Genomic DNA, 26,706 nt, shown 5'->3' on the forward strand with positions numbered 1-26,706 from the left:
ATTTGCTGCATGCAAATATCAGCATCAATGGAGAAAGTACATATTATTACATGTAGAAGCAGTAACAATTTATGTTACAAAAAGGTTTTGAAATATCAGGATGAAAGTTGTTTTGAAAAACTATCCCACTTTCATATTTTAAAAAATTTCAGTGTTACTATGAAGTTGAATCTTGTATTTAGGTAAGAATATTAGTTAAAATGTAGTAAATACTTATGTGCCAGGTACTGTCCTAAACACTTAAATATGTGATCTGATTTAACAGTCACACCAACTTTCTAAGGTAAGTAATATTATCATCCCCATTTTTGTATTTGAGGAAACTGAGGTACATAGGGAAGGGTTAAATCATTTCAACATCACATAGTTAGTAGAGAAGAAATTTAAACCTAGGCACTGTGTTTTCCCCTACTTACAACCACCATGCCTTCCTACCAAGGAATCAGTCATCTGCCCCAGAAAGATATCTACTTCGTCTGCCACAGTACTATTCCAGAAAGTGCAGGCACAGTATTATTGCATGTATGTAAAATTGTATGCATATTTCTATAAATGGAGAGAGTTAGAAATGTCTGAAAGAATCCTCCCCCATACAATGGAACTGTATGATGTGATTTCAACTTGTATTCACTTTCTTCTTTGTACTGTTCTATAGTTTTTGACTTTCTTTTAAAAATCAGCGAGCATATATCCTTTCAAAAATACCAATAAAGTTAGGCAAACAAGTTATTTGAATGCTACTGTCACTTAAGAGGGATCAAAGCCCTATATTGGGAATTTTTTGTATAACACTAGATCTCAGCAGGTTTTCGAAAATTGCAGTTGTCTTATTTCAATCTTGAGAAAATAGTTTTCTAAGTCCGTCTTTGCTGTAGCTTTCCCCTGTATTTGGGCTTGCCAGCGTGTGTGTGGTTTGCAGAATGTAGCACTTGTATGTATGACACCACACTCCCCTCTAGTGCCTGACATAAGAGAGACAAATATCCAGCACCTGAGCAAGCTAAAGTGAAGGACTTTTGCTTTCAAAGTCCTAAAAAAAGGAAGTATGTTTTCTGCTTTTTTGTTTGTTTCCCGAAAACAACAATTAGAAGGAAGCCTGTTTTCTCAAATCTTTGATTTTTATGTCCTTAGGAAGAATCTAATATGGCATGAATTTGCAGATCATTTGGCTTGTAATCAGAGTACTGCCTAGCTGTACACATGCACACTCAAAAAGGTGTAGGTTGGTTTCTTGAACGCTTTTGAAAATCTATAAATATATAAGTTGTCAAAGACATTTAAAATAGGATTAGCTCTTCAGCTAATTTGCATAATTTATAATATCAAATTGAGAATATTCAATAATTAATGTACTTTATCCTTTTTTGTATTCAATATTAAAGATACAGATAAATTTTGAACTAACTGACTTAATTATGTTCTAAGTTAAGAGAGAAAAGAACCCAGATAAATTTAAATTTGTCTATTGATTGGCCTAAATGAGATTTGATTCAAGAAAAACGAGAAAAAAATCCTTGCCTAAGATACCATCCTGGAGAGATTTGCTCCTAAGGTACGTACTAGAAATACTCCCACTTTCTTGCTACTTAATGCACTCAGGTGATCTCCTTTTATATTCAACTCATTACTTAAATATAATTTAACAAAAAATTATGTATGAAAATACAGTAGCACAATGTTAACTTATCTAATAAACCCAAATGAAGAGGAAGTACATGCAAGAGATAAGAGTATTTAGTTTAAATAAAGTATCAGTTTTCACTGTAAAAACAGTCATATTAACTTAGCCAGATAGTATCTGGCTGATGCATTTTGCAAATCAATGTATGTCAATATTAAAATACAGTACTGCGGCTAAAGAAGGTTTCATGGCAACACTCACTCAGGAATACTGGTTTGGAAGGCCTACAGCATCCTTCAGAAACCATACAGGAGGTAAGAGGACTTACTGCATCAAGCTAAAGAAGGAATCATGAAAGCCACCCACATGTTCAGTGTCTGAGAGATGAAATCACAGAGCATCCCTTTTCATGAGAATATAAAGACATAATCATGAATGCTGCTCTTGTGCTTCTTGGTGATGTTGTTTCTGATACTGTATAGTACTATCTTCTCTCGTAATATCTCACATTTCCTAAAGTAGGAGCATATTTCCTTCAATGAATTGTCTGTTACTCTGGTAATTTATAAGAAAGAAATTTGATTAGAAGTTACTTGGGAGAACTTCTTGAACTGATGAAGCTTGATTTGTTGTTGTTGTTTACCAGTGAAGAGGCACTGGAACAGAGCCCCTGGAAACAGTTCCCATGCTAGATACATGCACACAGAGAGAAGGCCCAGGAGATTCAAACTGGTGTGGGAGACATGGAGATGGCTCTCAACACACCCTCTTCAAGTTAAGACTTTCTGCTCAGCTGCGGGAAATGCGGTTAGCAGACAGCCTCTGCCAGGCAGCCACTCCGAGGCCTACATCAGTTGCAGAGAACCACCTTACCCCTTCCTGGGTGATCCAGTGAACCTAGTGAGTAAATGACAAGGAAGTACAAAGACAGGGTCATTTAGTCAACCCTGTTGGGTTGACTGAAGCTTTGTAGAGCCTACATTGCAGTGCAACTTACCCTCTGCCCAGTCCAGGTCTCTCCCCCTTCCTTTCATAGGTGTTGACCCCATAAAACTAAAACTCCGTTCAGGTCTGTTTCTAGAAGACCCAACCTCAGAAGCTAGTGACCCACAAATGCAAAAAAAAGGAGATGGCAGGACATGGCAAAGAGTGGAGAATGGATTGGGAGGAACAAAAAGAGAAAACCCCACACACTGTCCTTATCCTTTACAATGTATTTTTGAATAATAGTATGAAACATCCTATGCAACCAAGATGATACATGTGTGATATTTGCTGAGCAAGGGACAGAGCTGATTAGTCTTATCAGGGAGTAGGAAAGAGATTTAATGTTTGTTGAGCACCAACTTTGTACCATACAAATCTCATCTTCCAGAATGGGAATTATTTATGGACGGCCCATGATGTGTCAGACACCAATCTAGGGACTGGAGATACAGGAGCGAACAGGACAAAGTCCTCGCTCTCATGGACCTTGCATGCTAAGGAAGGGAGACAGATAAGAACCAGCACACAAATAAGTAAACACGATAATTTAGTAATAAGTTATTAAAGTAGTAATAAGTTATTATGGAGAAAAGTGTCTACTTAGACAAACTTTTCAGGGAAGGCATCTCGGGAGAGTGACAATAGACTTACGGTGGGGGAATACGAAGGCAAAACATTCTGTGCAGAGGGAAGAATTAATGAAGAGGTCATACTTCATTGTCTGAAGTTTGATTTACAAAGATTTAAAGAAAAAAACAGAGGCATCTTGGATACATTTCAGGACATCAGAAACAAGGCTTTCAGGTGTAAACTAACTTGGCATAGAGAATCAAGAAACATAAAGGCAGGTGGAGAGTGGTAGGAGATGAACTAGGAAATGAAAACAGAGGTCCAATCATACAGGGACTTTTGGCTGTGGAAATGAAATGGGAGTTTTATTCTAGGTGCAATGGGAAGCCATAGAAAGTTTTAAGGAACAGAATGGCGTTATTTGTGTTTTTATCATATAACTTCACTTTCTTGCTTTGCTAACTCCTACTTATTCTTCAAGTCTCTTAGGTTAGATCAATAAATACATCACTCAATAACTTTTTATTGAATGAATAAAAGAATGCATGCATGAGTGAATAAATGAATTGATTTCTTTTCAAGAGCAAGACTCTTCACACCTCATGACTAAATGAAATTCTATCTTCAGCTGTGTAGTTCAACTGCTCTCTCATTTCAAAAAGAAAGTCAAGTCACCTTTTGATTAAATTTTCTCTTCTGTAAAAAAAGTTCTGACAAAAAGAATTGGATCCAATATTTATCTTTATTATTGGCTTGACATCAGTAGCAGCAGAACTCTAAATATGCAGCCAGCTAAGCTATAAAAACCTTTTGGATTCCCAAATACCATAAGGGATGCTTGACAAGTTGCTACATATGAGTAAGTTAATGAGCAACAGTACAGCAATATTTAATATTCCTACTAATTTTCAATTACCAATAACCTGAATGTCTTTTTTTTTTAATTTTTATTGGGGAATATTGGGTAACAGTGTGTTTTTCCAGGACCCATCAGTTCCATGCCAAGTCGTTGTTTTCAATCTAGTTGTGGAGGGCGCAACTCACTGGCCCATATGGGAATCGAACTGGCGACCTTGGTGTTATGAGCACTGCAGCCGCCCCTGAATGTCTTTTAAGAACCCACATGGGTCAATCTTATATGCTCTTAAACCCTCCCCTCCAGAATCCTCCTCCTTCACTCCCTACTGCTACCCTCGTATTTATGTATCTTCTTGCTTTTTTTGGTGTCCATGTCCCTAAGCACCTCATAGCTTTTTTTAAAAAAGCTCATACCTCATAGCTTTTTTTAAAAACTCCCAAGCTTTTTTAAGAAAAAAAATTAACTAATTCACAAAATTATCAGCAATGTGTAGGCCTCCCCCAAATAATTAAAAATTTAAGTTTATAGAATACAATTTCAACATGGAAATGAATAAATTCCTCATGATTATTTATTTGATCCATTTCTGTCAAAGACGTATAGAATAAAGGATCTGCTACCATAATTTTCCTTTTTTCTTCTCTGTTCCTTCTTCCAGATTCTCTAGGACACAGAAATAAATGCCCCTTTGGCCAATGGACTCATGCTAGGACTTAGCCAATTATTAAGCCTTTGGGAGCCTCAAAGTCTTTGTTCCTACTAGTGAGAGACTTACATGAAATGACCTCCACAAGTCCCTCCAGCTCATATGTGCTGTAATTCTCTGAAATTTTACTGACTTCTACAATCAGAAGATCAAGTTGTACTTGGTGAAACTTCTGTTCGTGAGAAGGTCACACTTGATTTCCAAAACTTGATTTTACCACAGATTAAAACTCAATTAACACACGATGTTCTGGATGCATGCCACTATGTTAGATACAAAGGGGTTGGGATGTGAAAATGCCGTTAAACAGTAAGATACAAGAAAACATGCTTACAAGCTCTTATTTAACAAATAGCTTTTGAGGGCCTGCTGTGCACCAGGCAGTGTGCTGGGCACATGGGACACACGGAGGAAAGAGCAGACAGTACCCTTGCTCCCATGGAGATTATAACCCACGGGGGAAGACACACAAGACAACTAAATTCAAGAAGATGGAGATATTCAGGATGCTAGGGATTGGTGGTTAATTCACTGTGAAATGAGAGAGAAGGAAAAGTCAAGGGTGACTCTCCTTATAGGGTGTCAGATGGGCACTTGTCTTATTAGGGAGACAATCATGAGATATGGAGTACAGTATAGGGAATAGAATCCGTGGAATTGTAACAGGAATGGAATTGTAGAATCCATGGAATTGTAACAGCTATATACGATATCAGAGTGGTAGTAGATTGGGTGTGGGGTTATTTGGTGAGGGGTATAAATGTCTAACTTACATTGTTTTGTACATCTGAAACTAATTTTTTTTAAAGTAAAAGAAAAAAAAAAGTGAGACCAGCTAGTAAAAATGGATATACAAAAAACAAAACAAAACAAAACAAAAACAAAAACAAAACTGAAAGCAACAAAGGAACAATACAAAGAAACAAAAACTCATAGACATAGACAATAGTTTAGTGGTTACCAGAGGGTAAAGGGTGAGGGAGATGGTAGATGAGGGTAAAATGGATCAAATATATGGTGATAGAAGGAGAACTGACTCTGGGTGGTGAATACATAAGATGATATATAGATGATGTATTACAGACTTGTATACTCGAAACCTATGTCATTTTACTAACCATTGTCATCCCAATAAATTGTAATTAAAAAATAAAAGAAAATTAATGGGATTCAAATAAATAAATAAATAAACAGAGTAACTCTCAACTTCCTAGTTGGACAATTGAGAGAGAGTATGTTGGTGCCATTTACTGGACAGGAGCAGAGCAGGGGAGAAGGTTTGGAAGACAGGCAGAGGAAGATCCTGAGTTTGATTTAGGACAGTCTGAGTGAATGAAAGTAAAGAGAAGCAAGTTATTTGTGGGGAAAATAAAATCAAAATTCAATGTTTTCGGAAAATTATTCATAAGCCTGTTTTCAGAACTTTTTATTTTGAAATAATTTAAGATCTTCAGAAAAATTGCAAATATAGACTTCCTGTATACTTCTTCACCTAGCTTCCCCTAATGTTAACATCTTATGTAAGGATAGTACAACAACAAAAATTAATTAACATTAATACAAAACATTAACTAAACTACATGCTTTGTTGTAGTTTAGTGTAGGGAAAATTTCCCAAATTTTCCAACTAATGTCCTTTTTCTGGTTCAAGGATCAAATCCAATATACTACGTTATATTTAGTTGTCATGATGCCTACTCAATCTTCTATGACAATCTTCTGTGACAATCTCTTATCCTTTCCTTGTCTTGAGGCTTTTGGATGTCCCTCAGTTTGTGTTTGTCTGATGCTTTCTCATAATTAGAACAAGGTTGTAAATTCGGGAGAAAAAAACATCACAAGAATGGCATGCCCTTCTCATCACAGACTATCAGTTAGACATAATATCGATGTCTAACTGGTATTGTTAACCTTAGTCACTTGGCTAAGATGATGTCTACCAGGTGTCTCTAGCGTAAAGTAACTATTTCTCTCTTCCGTACTCTATTCATCTGAAGTAAGTTACTAAGTCCACCCACTTTCAAAAGATGGAAATTTAGCTCCATGTCCTGGAGGGAGGAGTATCAGAGAACTCAACAGTAAGCTCTCCAACTGTAAGAAATGTGGCTTGTTATCTAGAATATATTTACTTATTAGCTCAATGCCAGATACTTGTAGTTTCAAAATTGATAACCCATACCCTGTGATAAACAAATTTACCAGAGTTAAATGTTTGTGCATAATTCTTTTTGTCTAGTGCCTTTACAGTATCTAATCAACACATTTTTACAAAGTTATTTAGGTCAGCTGCTTTTTTCCTCACCCTCTTCAGTGTGGCGTGTCAGACATTTGTAATACAGTTAGATTTATTTGTCATAGCCTACCTTCTGTCTTGGGCTACACTGCCATCCAAGTTGATTTTTTTAAATTGCATTCAGTAAAATTAACTCTTTATGGCATACAGTTCTATGGGTTCTGAGTTATGTATCTACTACCACTATACCATATAGAACAATTCAAAGTCTTTTCGAAGTTAATATTTAAGCCAAACACTTCTTTTATTTAAATTAAGGGGAGAATTTTTAACTTCACTAGTTCTCTCTTCATGAGGCTCGTTAATCCTTTAGCAGAATAGAAAGTTACTTAGTATATAAAATCATTGAAAGCAAAATAAATATCTTTTAATCTTTGCAAGACAAAACTCCAATAAAAATTACCTTTGAGGCTCTCTATCAGTTCAAAGTTAAGACTGCTTAAACAAACAGATGTATCTCTTGAGACATGTTTTTCATTAGTCAAGGATTAGGTCATTCACACAAATCTGACATTGAATATACAAAAAGAAATGCAAAGAGAGTCAGTTATAAGACTCATCAAATTTAATTAAAATATACTTGGAAACAAAGTACTTATAACTGATTTTGAAAAAGATGTTTCTCACAAAAATAATTTCCATGACCCATTCTAGTTCCAATACACTGCCAGAAAACTTCATCTGCTTTTACAGAAGTAACTGTCCAACTAGGGTTGACTCTTAATGAAGTAGTGGCAGAAGGTGGCATTGGGATAGGAAGAGAAAAGCAACAGCAAAGTTAGGAAGAGGTGAAAAGCAGAAGCCTAGTTTCTGCAGCCTCAGATTCGGGCTGAATGTGGTAAAGTGAGTGCAGCCCGTCTCTGGGCCATGAATACTGGCCACTGGTCCTGCCTCCTGGGGCAGCCTCAGGGAACAGAAGAGACTAGGGAAGATGAAATTCAAGCAGATGCTTATTCTACTCTCAAGCCTGTATCGACAGGATAACACTCATTGCCTCACTCCACACAAGCTTACCATTTGGCCTAAAAAAAACAACAAAAATGTAGTCTAACCTCAAGACTACTTAATCAAACTCTGTTAAGAATGTACTGCTGCTGATGAAGACAAGAAATAATTTCAGAAGGTGCTCTCCAAGGCTTTGCTCACCAGCCAGAACTAATCTGTGGAATTCACTACAACTATATTACTACCTTCACCCATATTTTTAGCCTCAGGAGAAACCATAGCTTCATAGAAGGCAATCACATAACCAATGCCTCAAGCATTTTGTATTTCTATCACTTTAGGAGTTCATTTTACACTTCCTCAAGACAAAATATCTTCAAACATTATTTGCCGTTTATGATGTATATGAGTCTACATTTTTCATTACCATAAGATTTCACAGCACAACCTTCTTCAATGTGTTTTCTCCACCAAGTAATATTTTACTTTAAATCAGATCAGTAGTACCCAGAGAGATTTCTACTGACGATAAAGCTTTGGTCAGGCAAGATTGCTAGTTGAGATTCCAGAAATTTGTGCCATAATGTCATCCTGTCCAGTCTGAGAAACTGACAACTTGTGATTTTTTTTCCTGAGTCATGTAGGATTATGTTTTATTTCTTTGTCTCCTACAATGTGGTGGAGATATTGGGTATTCATCTTCACAGCCACACTATTTTGGAAGTTTCTATATTTATCTGAATGTTGTGATTATTATTGTTGGCCTACGAATGACAAATTTCCTTTCTAGTTACAAATTTTAAAAGCATGTTAATTATGTCCTTGTTCATTCTTAGATCAAGTCTCTGACAGAGACTCCAAAGGGTCTCCACTTATATATTAACTTTACTGTGCTTAGTAGTTTTCATTCCGCATGTTACCCCTCTGGACTAAGTACTCTAAGTAGAGGAACATATGATATCAGCTCTCAGTTAACCTCATTAATAATGAGAATAACTAAGTCATTGGTATTTGGATTAAGAACATAAGATCCTGGGAAATAATTGTCATTACTTTTCTGGTAAATTTTTCTTAAATTTACATTAAAATGAATTTACATTTCTCTGCACACATGTGAACTGATGGCAAAAAACAAACAAAACAACACCTTGAAGGTAATCTTAGGGGCAAGAGAAATTTGGCTGGAACTTTAAATTTCCTGCAAATAACCACAGAAGGAAAAATTCACATACGACCATTAGGTACTATGACTAAGCTTGACTCTATTATAACTTCTAATATGTTTTCAAGTTCTCATATCTATGCCATGTTAAGTATCTTATTCTCAAAGGCCTAAGTGCAGAAACTGCACCTTTCAGCATGAAAGGCCCTTGTGATCAGTCCTCTTGACCTTTTAAGCATGTGCATTATCAGAAACAACACAACTGGAGACCACGACATTGTCAGTAGTATAGCTATGAGGTCTGTAATTTTGTAACTCACCTGCACAACCTGTCTAACGGTTATGCTTTGTTCGAATCTAGTTATACTCATATAGCTATGACTTGTGCACTTTTCTTGAAGTGTTACACATAAGGCCATCTCAACCACTCTTACAGATTACTTTTAATTCAACCCAAACATGTTAGTCTCTCAATGTTAACAATCCCAGTTTCTTTTGAGTTACTCAATTTAGGAAACATTTATTGAAAACCTATTTACTAAGTGAAAGAAAGACATCTGAGGCATTAGACATCGAATGGTAGTCCCTGCCTTCTATTACTGAGAGAAAAACTTTAAGCTGATTTCTTTTATTTTCTTAAGGATTGATCAGTCTTTCATTCTACAAATACTTTTCAAGCATATACTATATGCCAGGTTGCATAAGTTAGGAGCTGGAAATTGGTGATTGAAAGGGAGCCATTTCATTTTTTAAATAGAACAAAACATCAGATTTGTTTGGAACCACGAAAGACCCCGAATAGGCAAAGCAATCTTAAGAAAAGAGAACAATACTGGAGGTATCACACTCCGACTTTAGTTTGTACTACAGGGCTACAATAATCAAAACAGCATGGTATTGGCAGAAAAACAGACACATAGACCAATGGAATAGAATTGAGAACCCAGAAATAAAACCACATAAATATGGACAGATAATTTTTGACAAAGAAGCTAAAAACATACAATGGAGGAAAGACAGTCTCTTCAATAAATGGTGCTGGGAAAATTGGATAGCCACATGCAAAAGAATGAAACTGGACTGCTATCTGTCACCATGTACCAAAATTAATTCAAAATGGATCAAAGACTTAAGCATAAGACCTGACACAATAAACTGCATAGAAGAAAACATAGGTACTAAACTTATGGACCTTTGGTTCAAAGAGCATTTTATGAATTTGACTCCAAAGGCAATGGAAATAAAAGCTAAAATAAACGACTGGGAGGGACTATATGAAACTTAAAGGCTTCTGCACAGCAAAAGAAACCATCGACAAAATAAAGAGGCAACCAACTGAATGGGAGAAGATTTTTGCAAACAGTGCCTCCAATAAGGAGCTAATATCCAAAATATACAAGGAACTCATGAAACTCAACAACAAAAAAACAAACAACCCAATTGAAAAATGGGCAGAGGACCTGAAGAGACATTTCTCCAAAGAGGACATACAAATGGCAAATAGACATATGAAAAAATGCTCAACATCACTAATCATCAGAGAAATGCAAATAAAAACCACAATAAGATATCACCTCACCCCAGTCAGAATGGCTATCATCAACAAGACAAATAGTAACTAGTGTTGGAGAGGCTGTGGAGAAAAATAAACCCTCATACACTGTTGGTGTGAATGCAGACTAGTGCAGCCGCTATGGAAGGCAGTGTGGAGGTTCCTCAAAAAATTACGAATAGAATTACCATATGACCCAGCAATCTCTCTCCTGGGTATCTACCAAAAAATCTGAAAGCATTTATACATAAAGACACGTGTACTCCAATGTTCATTGCAGTTTTGTTTACGGTGGCCAAGACATGGAAACAACCAAAATGTCCTTCGATAGATGAATGGATAAAGAAGTTGTGGTATATATACACAATGGAATACTATTCGGCGGCAAGAAAAGATGATATAGGAACATTTGTGACAACATGGATGGATCTTGAGAGTATAATGCTAAGCAAATTAAGTCAGACAGAAAAAGCAGAGAACCATATGATTTCATTGATACGTGGTATATAAACCAAAAACAACAAAAGAACAAGACAAACAAATGAGAAACAAAAACTCATAGACACAGACAATAGTTTAGTGGTTACCAGAGGGTAGAGGGCGGTCGGGGGGGTGGGAGATGAGGGTAAGGGGATCAAATATATGGTGATGGAAGGAGAACTGACTCTGGGTGGGTCGTGAACACACAATGGGATTTATAGTTGATGTAATACAGAATTGTACACCTGAAATCTATGTAATTTTACTAACAATTGTCACCCCAATAAATAAAAAAAAAAAACACCAAAAACTTTTTTTAAAAAGGGAGCCATTTATTTTAACATTTCAGAGGAAAAAGCAAACATGAAATGATTTCCTAAGTTAAATTAAAAAAAGGTTTTTTTGTTTTTCCTGAACTCAGTACCTTCAAATATACCAGTCACATAGATCCTACTGCTTTCCAGAGAATAGTCAAGATTCAAATGCTTATAATGCCTTGTGGCTTTAGCTTCTACAGAATTTTCACAAAAATATTCTCCAAAACTAAGAATCTAATGGTCACATCATGGAATGTCTCCTGTGGGGGTAGTAAGTGTTCATTTCATGAACAAGTATGTACCTACAATGACAAATACTGTTTGCTGAGCAATTTTGGAGAAAGTCTAAGATTTTTTCCTTTTGGAAGAAGCAAATAGGGGATGTAGGCAGTAGTAGCCAAAAAAAATGCCAGGCGCCTCTCTGGGTTTCCTTCTCAGATCATAGCCCTGTAATTCAGTACCTTAATGGTTCTCTGAAGTGCATGTTATCTCCAGCTTTTCTAGTTCTTCTCAGCAGGAAGACTGGTCCAATTTAAAGTAACTGGGAGTGATGCTTACCTCCATTTCTTGAATCCTCTATCAGCCTCTTGCCCCCATCACTCTCCTGAAACTGCTTCTGTAGGTCACTAATGACCTGTTGCTAACGCCAATGGTTCTTACTGTTCATTTTCATTAACCTATCAGCATCACTTGAGCACGATTACTACTTCCTTGAAACATTTTCTTTCCTTACCGTGAAAAACATCTCTCTTCTGTTTTCTGATACTCCTTCTCTTTTGCTGGTTCTTTAGGTCCTCATTCTCTTAAAAGCTGAAGTGCCAAGGACTGTCATTAGACCTCTTCCATACTCACTCCTTGATGATCTTACCATTGACATGCTCAGAACTCTCAAATTTGTATTTCTAGCACGGAACTGTCTCTTGAACCCAAAAGGTATGTCTACCTTCACTTCACATCTTCACATTCCTTGAATGTTTACTAGGAATCTCAAACTAAGCTCCTAACTCACTCACCTCCATTATCCCCATACCTGTTCATTCTAGGTTTTCCAATCTTGGCTAATGGCAATTCATTTCTAGTTGCTCAGGTAAAACTTTCATCCTTGAATTCTCACACCACATACAACCCACCAACAAATCACTTGGAGACGTCAAAATAAATCCAGAATCTGATCACTTCCACTGCTACCACCCTGGCCTAAGTCACTACATTTTGCCTATTACACTAGCACCCTTAACTGTTTCTGTTCTTATCCTCGGTCCCAGTTTAGTCTTTCTTTTCTCAGCACAACAGCCAGTTAATTCTGTTAAACTCTATCACTTCACCCTCCTGTTCAAACCCTCTAATAACTTCTAATAGATAAAAACTAAAGGACTTAAAATCGCCTGGAAGACCCTATAAGCTGGCCCGCCTATAACGTCAACTTTTTAACTTTTCTCCCTTGCTTACTCTGCTCCAGCCACAATGGCTCCTTGGAAGAGGCAACTAAGACAGAGATGGAACCACATTAAGGACCTGTCATAATTCATTCTATGGTTAATATTGCCTATACTGTGCAAGGTCCTATCCTAGGTATTTGAAATAAATGGGGTTTAAAAAAAATATATTGGCTCTTCTGGAGCTTGCATTCTAGACAATAAGCCAAGTTTGTTTTTATTTACTTTTTGTTTATATTTGTCATACTTTTTGTTTATATTTGTCATATTGTTATATAACGTTACATTTGGCAAACAATAAACCAAAAGTATGGTGTATCTGTATATAATACTAAATGTTACAAAAGAAAATAAAGCCCCAAAAAAGGGACAGTAAAAGCAAATGGTTAAATAGGGTATTGAAATGACCACTGGAAACCCAGTTGTAGGTATTTGAGTGTTGTTTTTTTTCAAAGATCATACTAAGTGATAGGTGAGACAAAGAAAAGTAAGAAATTTACCAATCTACCCCTTGGATTTATTAAAGGCCCAACCATGTAAATAGGTAACATCTTTTTCTGGGCTAAGCACTTTAATGGCATTACCTCAATAAGGGAAACTAGGTAAGACTTTTATTCAATGATTTCAAGTTTTTAAAAAAACCCATGTTGACTGATCCCCAAAGCATTTTAATGACTTATTTTGACAGCACTGACCCATATTACCCTGTAATCACTAGTAGCCTTTTAAATTTATGCCAATTTATATTCATTCAATTTATTGTTTTTATGGGTTTGCTTAGTGTTGTCACACAACAGCCTAGCAGACTGCGCCCCCCCTCTCCCCCCGCCCGTGTCTTTCCTTAGGGAAAGAAGAGTCTGTGAGACTGTGCATCTCTGGGTCTTTGTTTCTATTTAGTCTCCAAAAAAGGGTTTGCTGCCAAAGACGAGTAAGATCCCCCACAGGGCCGGGGGCAGGGGGAGGGGGACAACTTAAGCCAGGAGGAACCCCATGGAGACCCCCAATGAGCTGCCTTAGAAAGATTTGGGAAGGGGCGTTGTCTCCCCTTCCCCCTACCTGAGAAAAGAGGCTGCTGACTCTGGCTTTCCCTTCTCACCTAATTGGGAGAAGTCTTGAGAGTGGTAAGATTAAACTCTCTGCTCAGCTCTGTGAAACAATTTCCACACATAATATACGTCCCTTAATTGCATACCTCACCTCAAGGACTTTCTGCTTCAGCTGTTTGAAGATCAACATAATTGGTTTGGGTTGTTTCTATAGCGTGATAATTGAGTCTCACAGACTGTACCAAAAACACTGCTACTCCCTTGTATACTTAATAAAAACCTCCAGTCGGCTTTGTTCTGGGCTCCAGTCTTTCAGAACTGTGAGACCCCTGGCCTTCTGAGATTTAACTGCATTAAATGTTTCTTTCTTAAAAACTTAACCCAAAGCCGCCCTTCTCACACCCTCACTGTCCGTGTTGCTCTGGACGCGACAGCTTAGCCCAAATTACTAGCTCTAGAAATGTGGGTTACCAGTTCTAGAAAATGCATAGATGACCCCTAGATGGGAAACAGCTCACTGAAGACCAAACTATCTGCTAATTTCTGTGGTTCTGCAAACTACTCTTGGAATGAAACAGTAAACAAGATGTTTTCTAAACACCCCCTTAGATAGATGCTTTTGCTAATTGAGTTCCCACTATTTTCAGTCTTTAATCACCAGCCTTATCACTCTTCAGCTTCTAAATTTTCCATAAACACTAATCTGTAACCTCTAGTAGGACCCCAGTAATGTCCCCACCTCACCTTCCCCCAGGAAAGCGTTTTTACATTCTACCATTCCTATCTTTGCAAGTAACCAATTACATGATTCTCTGAATATAAACTCCCTAAAATTTCATTCCTAAAGATAAAGCATTAATTGGAAATAAAAATTCATTTAAAAATGAAACCTTCCAATTTATAAGTGCATACATACCAAGTTAGTAAAATTATTTTAGAATTCTTTCCACATACATCAGAACTGAAAATTGCTTTTCATATTCCAGGTTTCTCTCCATGCATTACACCATCACCATTCCCAGCAACTGAGCTTAAAGCCAAAACAAGTAATGTTTTCTATAAGCACCATAAAAATTGTTTCAAATTTTGCAGATAAAAATGAGTGAACAAAATTTGTATAAACGATCTTAATATATGCCTTTTTGTGTGGGCTTGGGGAGGGGGATCTTTATTGTGCAGTGGTGACTCCACTCCTTAATGTGTTTCAGAATCATCAAATGACTTTTTAAGAACCAGGTTGTCATCCTTTTCTTTTCATCATGGAACACAGGAAAATAAAATTTGTATATTAGTCCCCCCTATCTGTGGTTAACTCTGGCCAAAAACATTAAATAGCAAGGGATCCCCTCAAACTACATTCACATAACTTTTATTACAGTATGTTTTGTTCTGTATTCCTATTAATCTCTGTGCCTAACTTACATATTTTTATGTATCTATCGGAGAAACATAGCATATGTACTATCATCCACGGTTTCAGGCATCCACTAGGTGTCTTGGAGCATATCCCTTGCAAATAAGGGGGAACTACTATACTTCCTATTATAGATTAAAATTCCTGGATAAAGCTACTCTTGGTGGGAACCACTGGTCCAGGGATGCAGGTGGCGGCTCTGTTCAATTACTGTTTAATAATTACTCCAAGAAAGGAATTTTTTTTAAGAGTTCTTTCTTTTAACATGTTCACTTACATTTATACAACGCTGGAAATGCTTGTCAACATTTTCACCAGTACCATTTACTTGTCAAAGGCAGGCATAATGAATAGTCAGTCAAGCCTGAAACTAGAGTCAATGTTAAATTCTGAACTCAAAAGAGGCCATTTACAATTTAAATGCTCTCTTGAATAAAGCATCAAAGTTAATACAAGTACTAGTCTTTAAGCAGTCACACAAGTCTAAGCCACATTTATTTGCACATGTAATGGGCAACAAATACTCCAAATTCACACAAATTTATAAAACAACAGTTAATCACTTGGTACACTTGTGTTCTTGTTTACAGATTCAAGTGTAAATGAACTTCCTTTATTTTGTAAACTTTCATACAATAAACAAAAATTCTTGAAAACACATTGGCATGTTTCAGTTAGAGCCAACACAAAAGTTAAGACAAGACCACAAACTCAAAAAACCCAAGTTTAGAATATATTTTACCTCCCTCCCCTGGAAAGAAGTGATTATTTTAACAAATGTATATGCTTTATCACATAAGAAACCATGGAAACAAAAGAATGGTGTTCCTACAATTGTGAAGAAAATGCCAATCAAATCATACCATTTTAATGTACCTACCAAAAAAATGGTGTACATAGGAGAAATAGGAGGAAATGATTAGATGAAAGTAACAAGGGAGATTAGAAAAAATAGTAAATGATCTTAAGAACTATGCCTCCGAAAGCTGCAAAGATCTGACAACTCAAAATTGTCTAAGGCGAGTAAAAGTGAGAAAACTTTCCAAGTCATTCTAATCATGTTCAGAATCTAATAATAAAAGCTGAAAATATCAAGAGGATATTATACAAGTGTCGAAGACATCCCAAAACTAATGAAAGAGATGCACATTTATTTCTACAAAAGCAATGTATGATACAGAATTAGAAGGGAACAGACTTAAAGATTTACCTATTAAAATATACAGATTCTTACTGAAGAGCATAGGGTATTTAAAAAAGATGACAAAGGATGTTAATCTTTTTTTATTATTATAATTTTTACATATTTTGGAACCTCACATAATTTTGATAAATAACTCTTACAAAATTATGCAAAAAGTACAAGAATGTCTGGTAAACAAACAGTCTGTATTTTCCAAAAAGATTTTTTACAGCATGCATTCTTAAGGCAGCATCCTCCTTACAAGGAAAGGTAATCCTTTTACTCATCAAGAAATCTTCTGCTGCAAATAGGCTAAGAAAGCCTGGCTTCTTCCATTAACGCCTTTTGTCTTTCCTGTCTGATTTTCGGTCTCTTTCACTTCTTGAAGATCTTTTGCCTGATCGACTACTCTCTGATATAGACCTCTTTCTGTCAGATCGGGAATTCTTATCCTTTGATCCTTTTGTATCTCTACTACTACCACCTTTTGAAGACTTGTGACTTCTTTCTAGTCCTGAAGTATCCCTTCGCTTTCGATCCACGCTCCTTCTGTGCTTTCTATCTCTATTATGTCCCCGGCCCCTACTCCGACTTCTACTCTCACTACTACTAGTAGTGCTGCTGCTACTGTCTCTGCTGCTGCTGCCACTTGTACTGGTGCTGCTACTGGAACTACTCCGACTACTACTACTGCCACTGCTAGAACTGCTTCCACTGCTGCTACTTGTTGAACTGCTACTAGAACTACTGCTACTGCTGCTCCGACTTCTACTCTTGCTTGTTTTATTTCTAGCTCGACCTCTACTTCTGCTCCTAGTTTTGGTTTTGGATTTGCTCTCCGGATGTACTGTCGAGACTGGCTCTATTGTCACCTCGGTGAGTTTTACAGTTTCTACAGGAAACTCCTTCCTCTCAGGTAGTAAATGCCCTTGCTCCTGAATAACCTGAGGTGATGACTGTAAAACAGCTAATGGCACAGTCTCGGGCTGAGAGAGAGGCTGGGGCTGGAGTACTGGCTGGGACTGGGACTGGGACTGAGGCAGGGGCTGAGGCTGAGGCAGGGGCTGAGGCTGAGCCACAGGCTCAGGTTGGGGCTCAGATTCTTTCTCTTCTTTGTCCTCAGGCTCATTTTCCATTTCTAGAACACTAGCACTCTCTTTTGCAGGAGAAAAAGATTTACATTCTTTATCTGGCTCAACTTCAAATTCCATTTCTGGCTCCAATTCTTTGTTAGTTTCATTTTCTGAAGGTTCTACACTTCCGACTTGATTGGTTTCCATTACCTCCTGCTCAGCAATTACATTTTTGACACTCTCCACCATCTCTAGCACATCCATAACTTCCTCAGGCTGACTATCTTGCTGCTTCTCACTTTCTCTTACCTCAGTTTCCTCTTCCATCTTAACCTCCATTTCCCGTTTTTGTTCCTCCTCCTCCTGTTCTTTTTCTGCATCGCTATGAACTATACTTATTTCCTTTTCCTCTTCCTCGCCTGCTTCCTCTATTTCTACGTCATTGTGCTGATTACCTGTCTCCTCCAACTCTTCCTCTCGCTGAGCCACCTTACCCTCTTCTTGTTCCGCCTTCTGTTCTTCATTACGCACCACCTGATGCTCTTTTTCCTTCATTGATTGTCTTCTAGGCCTAGCCTCCATTTTATTTATTTGTTCTGCAAATTCGATGCGTCTACCTTCAAATAAAGCTAAAGAATAAACATTTACGTGTGTAAAATTTACTATGAATAAGAAAATTCAGCCATAATTTGACACCTGGCCACAAACTATCATTGAACTTTATCTAAATGCCTTTTTGAAAAGAGAAAATGACAAAAGACTCATTATGGTAAATGAGTAATTACAATTTGACCTAAAATAATAAAAGCAATGATCCACTGAAAACTTATATAATTAGTAGCAGGCAAAACTACCATGGTATTTAAGTGATGGGCAAAAAGGACAACCTTTTGCTATTTAACATTATGCTAGATAAAAAAGAACAAAACTTTCAAACAGAACCAGTTTTATGGGATATCATAAATTGTTCTGATCCCAAGGAGAAATAAATTTAATCACCACCTTAGCAGCGTCTACCCTCCCATGTGTGTTCCCTTTAGGGACTACACTAATAATCACCTTTTCTTTTTCATTAGTATTTATGTCTAGCTACTAAATGTATCAAACAAAAAGTCACGTCAAATGTTTAAGAAATACACACGTATTAAGCACTGCCTACAAAACATAAGTTTCCAGCTATACTCTGTGATAAAAAAAAATACTACGTTCCAAACACATTAGCATCTTATTTTAAAAATCAACTATTAAATCACAACTATTATTAGGAAACAAACAAATATGCATGTGTGAGTGTATTACTTTACCCATTAGGAAAATTTCAAAGGACCTCTTCATGTACACTTACCATTCATTTTTCTCTGTGACTCTTCTATTAGTTTTTGGGTAGCTGGACACATTCTTCCAGGAATATAGAACAAATGGGGCTTTGTCTTAGTTCTTATATATTTAATTATCTTGGCATTATGCTCATTCCATTCTTCTTGCTAAAGAAAAGGTAAAAGGTCATGCCTTTGTATATATGAAAGATCACCAATCTTAGAATTCCAAAACACTACTCACCAGCTGTGCAAGCTCAACCTTCTGTTCCAAAAGTCGCAGTTCTGTCTGTTTAGCACGCCTCTCCTCAAATAGTTCTCTCCTCTCGTTTTCAACCTGCTTTCTCTCTTCTTCTGCCTGCACTTCAAGTTTTTGTTCAATTTCCTGGCGTCTCTTTTGCTAAAGATAAATAATGATCTTTACACATCCTGATTATGTGAAACATTAGTTTTATTATCTATAAACATTTCACATTTGCAAGTTAGGATACCAACTAATTCAAACAACATTTGAGGCTGATTGCAATTTCTTCCAGAAAATGGGACTGCAGCTTTCTCATGCAAAAATAAATTTTAAATCCATTAGCCACAATATCAGTACTTCCATTCCAATGTAACTTTTTAGATAAGGTTTTTTTCTTAAATTAACCACAAATAGAGCACTGTCTTTATAGATTATCTTCAGTTATTCTTTCTAAATCAACAAATGACAGAAGTGACGTCATAATAACCAGTTTTACTTTCCATCTATTTAAAAAACTATACGCTTACTCTTCACACACTAAAATTCCTTTAAGCCTTTTATATCCTCCAGTAAAGTTAATACATAAAAGTTGAAATAAAAGTTTATTAATCTCCTATAACCGAATTATCTCCTTTTCCACTCTACTTCTCCCAAGAAGTAGTAGCTCGGTGTTTAACCCCACAGATACAATTTTATACCTTTAGCAAAATAAAAACTTCTAGAAAGACGAGAGTTAAACTGTGGCGGGTAGTAAACATTTATGCATTTATGCTTCTAGAATACTAATATTACTTCTGAGTGTGTAAATAAGTCTAAAAATTAGAATTGCTAGTTTTTAGTAATGATCAATGAATTTAACTCCCTTGCTGAAGAAAAAGCACTGGGGTAAAGAAATGAAGTGACTTGTCCAAGACCACAAAATAAGACTGTTAACAGAGCTGAGACCAGAGCTCAGGTTCTCCTGAGTCACAGACCAGGGTGCTTAACACTACAGAGAAGTTCACTCAATTACTTGCAAGCATCTCAGGAAAAGATCATCTAACAATTCCAGAAAGTTATGTAAGTTTATCCTTGGATTCATTTTAGGCTTGCAATTACATCTTAAGAGAGCTTTTCTGCTCTTTTTAAAAACATGTTTAAGCCAACTACTTTGATAAGAAAGCAAAGGAGAAACTGCATGAATACCCTTTCAGTAGCAACAGTAGATTCTTGTTTAAATTTCTGAAGGGTGCCCATCAACAAGCCAAATATTCGCCGGTTCCTAAAGAACAGAAAAAGAAAATTCAATTTCAATAGGATCTACTTCATTTAAACCTGCCATTTCCTAAAATGAAACGTACTATAGGCATTTGGACAATTGCTTAAGTTTTCTTAAAATTGCATTATTTAACAGGAGTTCTTTCCCCACAAAAAGTCACTAAAAATACCTTTGCTTTCCCTTTTCATCCATATTTTGATCCTGGATAAGGTCTCTCCGTGTGCGTTCTTTGGAGGTAGCTACAACTGAAGACTGCAAAGCTGGCTACAGGAGAAAAGAAAATCTCAGTAATTTAACAAGCACATCGGTGGTACTCTTTGCAGTAACAATGAAAACACTACATTCATCCTCTAAATTCTTTTAATCTCAATTACCTTTTTAACATCATCATCTTCTGGGTCGCTTTCTTGGCGTGATTCTCTCCGTGTCCGACGCTCCCCGCCCAGCCTGTCATGGGAAAATAATTTAAGTGACCACCACAGAATCTGACTTAGCTGCCTACCAAGGCCAAATGACTACTTTTTCTACGACTCATTTCCAGAAGCCTTATTCTATTAGTCTCCATCCCATTTTATTCTTTGCTCCATTAGTGAAAAAAACAAAACCTTCAGTGAGCTCCTATGCATCTAGGATAACATATCTTTGAAATGTCAAAGTAATTTTCTAGACCTCACCCTCCCAAAGACAGAGGCACAAGACCCCAGAACCCCTCATTGTTATCTTATTCCTCGCATACAGTCTCCGTACTATAAATGTTAATTACTAACCATCCTATACCCACTGATGTAAAAGTGTCTCTCTATTTTCCTTTCTACCCAATCCTACAGATCTCTGTGCTTTGCTTTCTCTCGCCTCCTTAATGTACCACCAATAGATTTCATATAATCCCATGTTTTCTCCTTTGATTCGAATGTATAAAATAAGCCGCAAAACGGCCATTCTCCCGAGCATTTTCTTAAACTGCTGAGGTTTTGCTTCCGGGCATGTCCTCAAAATTTTGGTTCAAATGCTTAAAAAACTTTGCAGGCTGGACATCCTTTCTTTGACACAGTATTTGTTAAATACATGTACGCTACCTCAGAAGACAGAGCATATAAGTGTGCCTTCAATCTTTTTTCCAACATACCTACTGACTGCCCCTTCAAGGTCTCTCTGTTTGGCTGGGGGTCCTCCTCCACTATCTGAGAATCCACGCCTGCAATTAGAAAATGTCCAACACAAAGTACTTGGAACTTAATACAAATATTTCCATGTAGCAAGAACATTTAAGTTTAAATATCCTTTCAATTAAAGCAACCTTAAATGGACATTCACTCCAAGATGCTTTTATAGCATTTAAAAACAAACAAACAAACAAAAAAATTAAGTTCACACAAAACTGGTAGTTACATTCCATCTCTAGTTTTACATGTTGTAAATGAAGCTCCAAGTATAACCACCCGGAAAACTACAGTGAATCATAGCTTTGAACAAACATTTCTGACATTGGTTCTACCACAGATTCTGTTTAAAAAGAGACATTCATTTAGCACGAAAAGCACCGAGAGTTTTAACATACGAATTAAGTCCTAAGGAAATCTTACCTCAGCAATAAACTACCACGTCCTCTACCTCCACCAGGACCAGAAAGGGCCAGCAATCTGGCTTGGATGGGCCTACAAAACATTTACAAAATCAGTACAAAAACCACACGTGGACCCAGCTAATGGCCCCAAATACGTTCACCAGGGCGGTTCATCATACAGGGAACACAAACAGAAAAGTTCTAAACAGACGGATCAAATCCACGTGTTTGAAAACGAACAGGAAGTGCTCCTTTAACTTCCTTGCTCTTTCAAGATCAACATCACAAATTGTCTTTATCTCGATGCCGCCAGCCATTCACAAGCTTGGATCGTGTCCTAATTTCGCCAATTCCAAGGAAGCTGCACGTGGGCAAGACCCTGGGACGAGGGGGCGAGCCGCGTCCCGGTGGGGTCTCCGGGTCGGCGGCCGCCGGAGGGAGAGGGGGCTTTGTGCTGCGGTTCCGGGCCTGCAGCGCCGAGGGCGGGAACCCGCAGGCCGGGCCTTCCCACAGGCCGGGAAGCCAGCCCGCCGCACGCAGGCCGCGTTTTCCTTCCTCACGCACCTGAGCCCGGGAACCTTTAGCGGGGGCCTTGCAGACCACCCCACCTCACCGAGCACCGGGTTCTATCGCGGCCCCGGGAACAGGCCTCGATGTTCCAGCCTTCTCGTACGGGTAGCTGGTCGCCCTCCCCGTCTCCCATTCACCCCGGCTTGATGGCTGCCTCTTGGAGCCGGCATTTCCCCTCCGGTCTTTACCTCACGTCATTCGGATCCCGCCCGGTGAGCTTGCGGATGTTCTCATCCACGTTCTTTAGGCTTTCTTTAGCCTTTTCTAGCTGCTCCTGTAAAGTTCTCACTGCGACCGCCATCTTCTCCCCGCAGCAGGATTCGAGACTGCTCCGCAGGCCGCGCCTGCCTGTGCCGCGCCGCCGGACGCGTGGAGACTGACAGCTGGGCTCAGCCAATGACGGTAGGCGTTGTTTTTCGGCCTCAACCACTCAGCAACCGGAAGGGGAGAAACTACCGGCCTTTGTGACTCTGGGCCAATGAAAAGTCCGCTAAGGCGGTCACCTCTCTCCCCAGTTAGCTGCGTGTGGCTGGGCTCAGATTCTAGCGCAGAGCTGCGGCGGGTTTGTGAGAGTCCTTGCGTCCTGGGAGACGGGGGCTCCCGGGCCTGCTCTTCTGTCCCCTAAAGTGGAGTTTTGCAGCCTTTTTAACTGTGATATGACGTGCCTTACGTCGTTTTAACCACCTAATCACATCAGAGTAAGACCGAGGCAAGTCTATCCTCCCCCGTCCAGAAATGAGATTAGGATAGGATGCGGCCGTTCTGTTGGTGCGCATGCCCAGAAGGAGTGTGTGGAGGTACTGGCTTCCCTTGATTAGATTGAAGCAAAATGAGCAGAGGGAAGTAAAGAATGAAGAAACAGGAACAGTCATTAATCGTTATAGCTAACAGTTATTTTCTGTGTGAAAATAACACTGTGGTTTGTGTGTCATTGCCCAGGCAGAGTCTCTGCTTTACAAATTCCTAGGAAACCTTGGAAACCTTGTGCGGCAGACATGCTATGGTGTCCCCTGGTTCATTAGGGAAAGTAGGGTAGGGCCAAAGGCTGCGAGGTCATAGTGTCTGGGAAACCCCAGGAAGATTGTTGATGGGACCCTGTTAGCTATATGTTGACACTGCCGTGCCCGCTGCTCAGGCAGGGTGTGCTGGACATCAAAGTAAAGATATGCTTTCTTGGGACCCAAGTGGTGGTAAGATTGGCCCTAAGCAGCTCCTGCCTGACCATGTGAGCATTGTGGAACCCAAAGATGAGATACCCATCTCGGAACAGAAAGGTGGGAAGCCAGAGTCGCCTGCCATGCTCCAGCCAGTACCCACAGCATAACAGCATCTCCTTGGCAGCTGGATCTGGAGTCTGGAAGTTGCTCTAAAGACCTTTAATAAAATCTTTTAAAAAGATTAAAAAAAAGAAAGAAAGAAAACCGCAACACTGTGTGAAACGCTTTGCATGCCCTATGCCTCTCAATAGCTTAAATAAAATGCCAGTTTTCACTGCTAAGGAAATTGAGTCTGGGGATTCAGTAACTGCCCCTAGGTCTTGCCAGCCTAGAATCACCATCAGATCAGACCCTGTGCAAGACTGTACTAGAAGAAAAAAAGTGACGGTGAGACAGATGAGGTAGGCATTAGCCTCTATACCTGGCCTAGAACTGGTTAGTTTAAAACAGGGTTAGGGAATCAGTGCTGTTGTTGGTTGTGTGGGAGAAAGAGTATTGTCCAACTTCCGGTTCTGCTCTACCTGAACTGCCAACATGGGAACCAGTTTTATTCCAGAAATATATTTGCAAATTACAGCTCAGAAAGCATTTTCCCACAGAAACAATGTTATGAATAACCTTTGGATTCTTATTTTCCATCTGTCTACCAGGCGTCCTACTTGCACCAAGCATTAGCAGACCAATTGTATTTAACTCAAGCTACCATTTTAATTTATCCAACCACTTTTAAAAACTCCTCCTATGTATAAGCAGTAACCTAGGCTCTGAGCATAAAGATAGCTGTGGTTACAGTTTCCCTGGAGTTTATAAGCTCTTCAGGGAGCAAAGATCACTCATGTACTCGTTCATTCATTCAACAAATATTTGTGGTGTGCCTGTTATTTCTATGTGCCAGGCACTATTTCAAGCACTTAGATACCTCAGTGTGCAATAAAGATCTCTACCCTTAAGGAGGTTGGGGGAAGAAAGAGTGTGGAGACAAAAATCAGTATGTTGTGTAGCATGTTAGTGAAAGAGCAGAATATGCCTCCCCAAAATGTGCCACTTTGGCACGTGGATTATTTTGAGCTGAAGGCAATCAAGACCCAGCAGACTCAACAAAAACTTTTACTTTCCCTTTGCCTAAAATAATTTAGTTATGGGGCCTGGTCCAGAAAGAGATATTACCAGAGATAACTTTTTATCTGAAAGACCTGCATGGCAGGGCAAACATCTGCTGTCTTGTGAATTGCCTTGCTTTCATTTATAGCACCAGGTCCCTAATATTTCATTCCTTAGCTGAGGATGGCAAATAAGCCTCAGTTGCTTGACTCCCTTTGAGGTCTCATGTTTTCATGGGGTACCCATATGCATAGAATTAAATTAAATTTGTTAATCTATTTTATGTTAATTATTAGACCAGCCGAAAAACCTAGAAGGGTAGAAGGAAAACTTTTCCACTCCAACAATAGAAATAGAAGTGCTATTGAAAACAGAAAAAGTAAAGCTAGGTAAGAGGGATGAGGATTGATAAATAATTATTTCATTCTGATTGTGAGCATACTTAATCTCGATCCATATTACAATCCTATGTGGTAGGCAGTACATGAAGCACCAAATGTGGTAACAGTAGATCCTAACTACCAATTATAACAGTGTTTCCATGACAGAATGCTTTTAGAGTTAATAGAAAAACAGGATCTAACCAAAAGTAGGCTTCCATAGGATCCTGGGCAATTTAACACAGTGTGCTTTATGGGGGAGAATCAGTGGGATGCTGTGTTCAACATTTAGTAGGTGCTCAATAAATATTAGTTTCCCCTCTATTCTCCAGAATATTCTATGAAACCCGTTATTGTAGTTTGAGAAATCAATCTTAGTAAGTTGGTCAGTTGCTTACTCTTTGACCTCAATGGTGAATTTGGACTTCTGTTCCTCGATGGTGGTGATGAAGGGAGAATGCAATTGGGACATAAAGGACCTGACTTCTGAAAAAATTAAGATTATGGTTACAAAATTACACTATTTAGTATTTTCAAAGGCTTAAGTGGAACTTTTATGCTTGATTTATATGATCAAATAGACTGATCCAAACACTAGAAGAGATATGTAAAAAAACAAACAAAAAAACCACAAAAAACATCCACCATAATTCTAATTATGAAACATGATCTTAAATTCCTGTGAAAGAATATAAAGAGTTGAGAGGTTCTTAACAATTTGAGGAAAATCAATATGTTAATTTTGGGGAAGCAATGAATTAATTGGGAAGAAAATTGGTTTTGTGAATTACTAAGAACCAATTACATGCTAAGCAACAGGTTTAAGCCAGATTTGCCAAATTTAAGAGGTGCATATGATTGAAGATATGTATTTGCACCTCTGTAGAAGTTAAATTTCCCATGTGTCATAAATTCATATGAACTCCATCCCAAAATGACATAGCTTTTCTGAAGTCTATAGCACTTTTTCCAAAATGCAAATTAAATGGTTAATTTGCATTTTCTGGTTCAAGAGTATCCTGTTCTTTCCTTACTCCATCTGCCTTGTCCCTTACACCCCACTCCCAGGGGGCCAAAATGGCTTTAAATCTTTTTGCATAAGTAGGCTGAATCCAGGATAATTTCTCATACATATTTAAAATTTATAGCCTGAAGATTTTTGATTTATTCATTCTTTCTACAGTTTTTCATATTGAGGAACATGTGGCAGGAAGTGGAAGCTTTTGATGAAGGGAATGGACATTCTTTAAAGTTTAACTAACTCATAAGTAATTAACTCAGAGATGGCAGCAGGAGCTTCTTTGTCTTCTTTTGACAGCTCCCCCTCCTCCCCCAGTACCTCAAAGGCGCCGAGCAGTCCCCCGCCCCACCCTCCCGCCCGGGAGGAACTCTGCGATCATAGAGCTGGCGGA

At 38.2% G+C, this 26,706-nt stretch overlaps 1 protein-coding gene across 1 annotated transcript; it reads right to left on the reverse strand.

Annotated features, from left to right (window-relative positions):
• Positions 1–15,866: 15,866 nt before the first annotated feature.
• Positions 15,867–22,962, reverse strand: PNN (pinin, desmosome associated protein). The gene is made up of 9 exons (XM_081049770.1): positions 22,785–22,962; positions 22,046–22,117; positions 21,589–21,657; positions 20,837–20,909; positions 20,632–20,726; positions 20,390–20,465; positions 19,205–19,360; positions 18,990–19,128; positions 15,867–18,273 (listed from the first exon to the last, which is right to left on the reverse strand). Exons 1-9 carry the CDS (start codon positions 22,895–22,897, stop codon positions 16,907–16,909), a joined length of 2,160 nt encoding a protein of 719 aa, XP_080905896.1. The 5' UTR covers positions 22,898–22,962; the 3' UTR covers positions 15,867–16,906.
• Between the last annotated feature and the right edge of the window lie 3,744 nt (positions 22,963–26,706).

The sequence above is a fragment of the Rhinolophus hipposideros genome (genome assembly GCF_964194185.1).
Source record: "Rhinolophus hipposideros genome assembly, chromosome: 5".
Classification (NCBI taxonomy): Eukaryota; Metazoa; Chordata; class Mammalia; order Chiroptera; family Rhinolophidae; genus Rhinolophus; species Rhinolophus hipposideros.